This window comes from Chinchilla lanigera, unplaced genomic scaffold (genome assembly GCF_000276665.1).
Source record: "Chinchilla lanigera isolate Chin_1 unplaced genomic scaffold, ChiLan1.0 scaffold00022, whole genome shotgun sequence".
Lineage (NCBI taxonomy): Eukaryota > Metazoa > Chordata > Mammalia > Rodentia > Chinchillidae > Chinchilla > Chinchilla lanigera.
The window spans coordinates 27,613,465-27,618,241 of record NW_004955423.1 but is presented as its reverse complement, the minus strand read 5'-3'; the positions used below and the strand labels follow the sequence as shown (position 1 = coordinate 27,618,241).

The window sequence follows — 4,777 nt, the reverse complement described above, 5'->3', positions numbered from 1 at the left end:
TATATGTGTGCATGTATACTTCTGTGTCCATGTGTGTGTCTCTGTATGTGCATGTCTATGTATATGTGTGTGTGTCTGTGTATATGTGTGCGTGTATGCCTCTGTGTCCATGTGCATGTGTGTCAGTATGTGTGCATGTCTGTGTATATGTGTGTGCATGTATCCCTGTGTCCATGTGTGCATATGTGCATGTCTGTGTGCATGTATGTCGTGTATGTGTGTATGCCTGTGTTCATATGTATGTGCGTATCTGTGCGTGCATGTCTGTGTATATGTGTGCATGTATGTGTGTATGCCTCTGTCCATGTGCACGCATGTGCATGTCTGTGTATGCCTCTATGTGTCTGTGTTTGTGCGTGTCCACGTATCTATGTGCATGTGTGTGCATGTCTGTGTCTGTCTGTTTATATGTGTGCATGTGTGTATGCCTCTGTGCATGTGCGTGTCTGTGTGTATGTCTGTCCATGTATATGTGTTTGTGCATGTATGCGTGTATGTCTCTGTGTGCATGTATGCTTCTGTGTCCGCGTGTGCGTGTGCGCATGTCTGTATACATGTGCATGTGTGTGCATGTTGTGTGTATGTCTCGGTGTGCATGTCTGTCCATATATGTGCGCATGTGTACATACATGTATACCTGTGTGTCTGTGAGTGCATGTCTGTGTATATGTGTGTGCATATGTGCTTCTGTGTGTGCATGTCTGTCCATATATCTGTGCATGTGTGTACCTGCATGCATGCATACCGGTGTGTCTGTGTGCATGCGTGTCTGTGTATATGTGCGTGTGTGCATGTGTGCCTCTGTGTGTGTACACGTCTCTGGCGTCCGGTAGTCATCTCAGGTTGTTGCGGCCATCGCTGTCCAGAAGCCCAGGCTCTGTGTGCCCCTAACCCCTGGCTCTGGCTCTGCCCCCTCGCAGGTGTGCTGGGGCCATGTGGAGGAAGTGGAGCTCATCAACGATGGCTCGGGGCTGGGTTTTGGGATCGTCGGGGGCAAGTCGAGTGGTGTGGTGGTGAGGACGATCGTGCCCGGAGGACTGGCAGATCGGGTGAGTTGATGTTGGTTTTATAGAATTTAAGTTTTATGACTTTAAATGTAGTTTTATACATGAACTACTAGGATATGTGACTTTATAACTAGAATTTAATATAGTTTAAAAATGAGCTGGGCGTGGTGGCAACACCTGTAATTCTAGCACTCTGGAGGCTGAGGCAGGAGGATCACCTTGAGTTAGAGGCCAGTGTGGGCTACATAGCAAGACCCTGCCTCAAAAAACAAACAAAAAAGTTTTATTCCACAAGTGTTAGCATCTACTTTGCCTCATGTTACACAGTTCTTAAATCAGTTTTCATTTGTTTGTTTCTTGTTGGTTTGGCCTGTATGGACAGACTTCTTGATTCCACAAAGGAACAGTATTTTTTATTGGAAAGAATTGTTAATGAATACTCTTGTTAATGTTGATAAATGTTAGCCATCTATATTATTCTCCAGTTTATCTTTCAAGGGCTTAAATTTTAAAGTCAGAAGGAATAGTGATCATAAGTTTTTCACTTGAATTAAAATTCCCTGGTATTATAAATCAAGGATTACCTTTTAATATTATTATTATTATTTTGGTTTTTGAGTCAGGGTCTCGCTTTGTAGCCCAGGCTGGCCTCAAACTCATTATCCTCTTGCCTCAGCCTCTGAGAGTGCTGAGATTACAGATGTGCACTATCACACCCAGCTAGCAACTGTCTTTTTTTTCTTAATTTTACATAGAATAAAAGGTTGAATATCATATTTAGTTTTTAAAAATTACTTTTGAAGTTTGATTATGAAGCCATTTAATAATGAACACATATTAGGTAGCATATCCATAATAAATCAGAGAAAACTTTTGTTATTCCCATCATCAGAATCATGCATAAAATTCTTTTTTTTTTTTTTTAAACCTTTTTGGGACACAGTCTCACTATGCAGTTCAGGCTGGTCTTGAACTCCCTTTGTAGCCCAGGCTGGCCTCAAACTCACGGTGATCCTCCTGCCTCAGCCTCCCAAGTGCTGGGATTACGGGCGTGCTCCACCACGCCCAGCTAAAACTCTGATTATTGTCTATTTGCACAATAAGTATCCCCCTTCTTGTAGACACAGACATCAAAGTAAATGTGTGGTGCAAATGCCAGGTCAGTCCATTCCTCTCGCCTCCTTTCCGATCAATATTGATCCAACTTTATTTTTTGGCAGTACTGGGGATTAAACACTGAAGTCTGTGTAATGAGCTACAATACAGCCCTCCTTTAATTTTTATTTTGTGACAGGTTTTTACTAAATCACTAAGCTCTCCAGGCTGGGCTCAAACTTGTGATCTTCCTGCCTCAGCCTCTTGGAGTGCTGAGATGCCAGGCATGCCCCCCACACCATGCCAGCTGCTCCCTTGTCCAAGCGGTGGCACTGTTGGCATTCCCACTGCCTCTGCAGGCTCAAGTGTGTACTGACAGCAGGAGCTCTCAAAAGCTTGTTCTCTAGGCTCTGGGTGTCAGAACAAGTGATGTAACAGAGCGTCTCCATCCCTTCTACTGGTGCTGGTGACAGAGCATAGCGCTGACACTGCTGGTGTCTCAGTGTAAGACACAGCTATGACCACGAAGTGTGTTGTGGCCTTCAAATTCTGTCCCTGCATGTGCTTCCCACAAAAGAAAAGAAATGCCAGATTCATTTAAGGTTCTGCACAATGTAGTAAAAGCAGTTCAGTGAACTTTGACCCTTCAGTGTGTCTTTTTAGTATTGTGTGACTATCTTAGTTACTTCCTCATTGCTGGGACAAAATACCCAACACCCATGAGTTAAAAGAGGAAAGGTTTATTTTGGCTCACAATTTACAGAGGTTTCAGTCCACAGTCAGGTAGCTCCAAGGCAGACCAGCTGGCAGAGGGGCACCACAGAGAAGAAACAGTCCATAGCAAGGAAGACAGGCGGCAGGAAGCAGCGAGCCTCCCTTTCCTTTTTTATTACATTCAGGCTGCAAGCCTATTGGTTGATGCCACCCACCCCCAGGGTGGGCCTTCCCATTCTGCACACTCAGAACTATGTCAAACCAATCAGTGGACTAACCCAGTTATCACACCTTTAATGCAGTATCACACTCATCCAGTCACACCCAAAGGCCCCACAGTGACTGCATGAGGCTTTGGGGGGCCGTGTAGATACAGTACAAGCCATCATAGTGACCAAATGGAAGGCACCAGATATCTCTCCTGCTGTGGGCTGAAGCATGAGGATTGTTCTGAGGGAAAAAAACCTTTGTGAGATGAGCTGGATCTTTTAAAATACAGAGCAGTATTTTTATTTTTGAAACGGTAACTGGCAGAAAAACTGTGTTATGCAGTATTTAATGGAAACTCCTGAAAATGAATAAAATGAGCCTCTTATGTCACACAATGATTGGAAAACAATGATAGTGTTAGTTGGCAATGATAAATTTGGAGCTTTCAAAAAATTAGAATTTAACAATATTATATTTACCATGAGCCTGAACTTCACAATATTTAGCCACTTTTCTGAGTAGATTGTTGATGACAGTCACCAATGTGATTTTTATGATATAATGAAATATATCAATATGTTGAAGATCTGTATAACTCTGAATCAGTGTTTTCTGAATACCAGTATCTGCTTTGACAAAATAACTTATGGTTAAAAGATCAAGGGGTCGAATGAAACAGTGTCTGAAAGTTTGTGATGTGGTTTCACTTTCTGCATCACTGCTGCATTCTCCTTATCAAGAGTGGCTGCAGCCGGGCCTGGTGGCACACACCTGTCACCCCAGCACTCAGAGGCTGAGGCCAGAGGAATGTGTGAGTTTGAGGTCAGCCTGGGCTACATAGTGACACCATCTCACAAATAAGCGAACAGTGACCGCAGGGCTATTAAAGTTCCCGCCTCTCTTTGACTTTGTATTTGATTGAGGCCAAATTTTTCTCACGTTCTGCAACCAAGGACATCTTGCAACAGGGTGAATGCTGAACCGGATAGGAGAATCCAGCTGTCTTCTTTTAAGGCAGCTATTCAAGATACTGGCAAAAATATAAGAAAGCAGTGGTCTTTTCACTAACATTTTTCAATTTGGAAAATACAATCTTTTGGAGAAAGGGTTTCTCTATGCAGTTCAGGCAGGCCTTGAGCTCACTTTGTAGCCCAGGTTGGCCTTGAGCTGGATGCAAACCTCCTGCCTCCAGCCTCCTGTGTGCTGGAATTGTAGGCGTATACCACCATGCCTGGCCCTATGACCCTTTTTTAAATAAGATACCTATATAAATATTTTAATACAGATTAATACGTATGCTAAGTGCTTTAAAATTTGTCAGTGCTAATTTCTAACTCAGTAGATAGTCTTTGGAGATAATTTGATGGAGATGGAGATAATTTGAATCTCTGAGATTTCCAGTGTTTTTTCTTAGCTTTCTGATGTATAGTTGACAATGAATCACACATGTATTTGACCCCTGACACACATGCAGCTGTCCTGCTGTCACCACCCTCACCATAATGACACGTGGTCACCCTAGGGGTTCCGGTGCCACTTTGTAATCCAGTCTCCAGATACTCAAGAGTGCGGAGCAGGTCTTACAGCAGGGTGTTTGGGGTGCTCTCCGAGGCCGCGCCTCTGCACGACTCTAGGGGACTCCGGCATCTTCTGTGCGCCTGCGCACTTCGCTGCCCGACGGAAGCCGAGAAGCCCCGCGGTGCGGGCAGCCCCGTGCGTGCGTGCGGCGCGCTGAGGCGGCGGCGGCTCTC

The 4,777-nt window shown here is 44.3% G+C and overlaps 1 protein-coding gene across 6 annotated transcripts in view; it reads left to right on the top strand.

Annotated features, from left to right (window-relative positions):
* Inadl (InaD-like (Drosophila)) overlaps positions 1-4,777 on the top strand; it is a 228,732-nt gene that overhangs the window by 18,824 nt on the left and 205,131 nt on the right. For all 6 annotated transcript variants that reach the window (XM_005385344.2, XM_013514443.1, XM_013514444.1 and 3 more), the window contains exon 7: positions 921-1,049. In XM_005385344.2, coding sequence (XP_005385401.1) covers positions 921-1,049 — 129 coding nt within the window. The remainder of the gene's footprint in view (positions 1-920; positions 1,050-4,777) is intronic.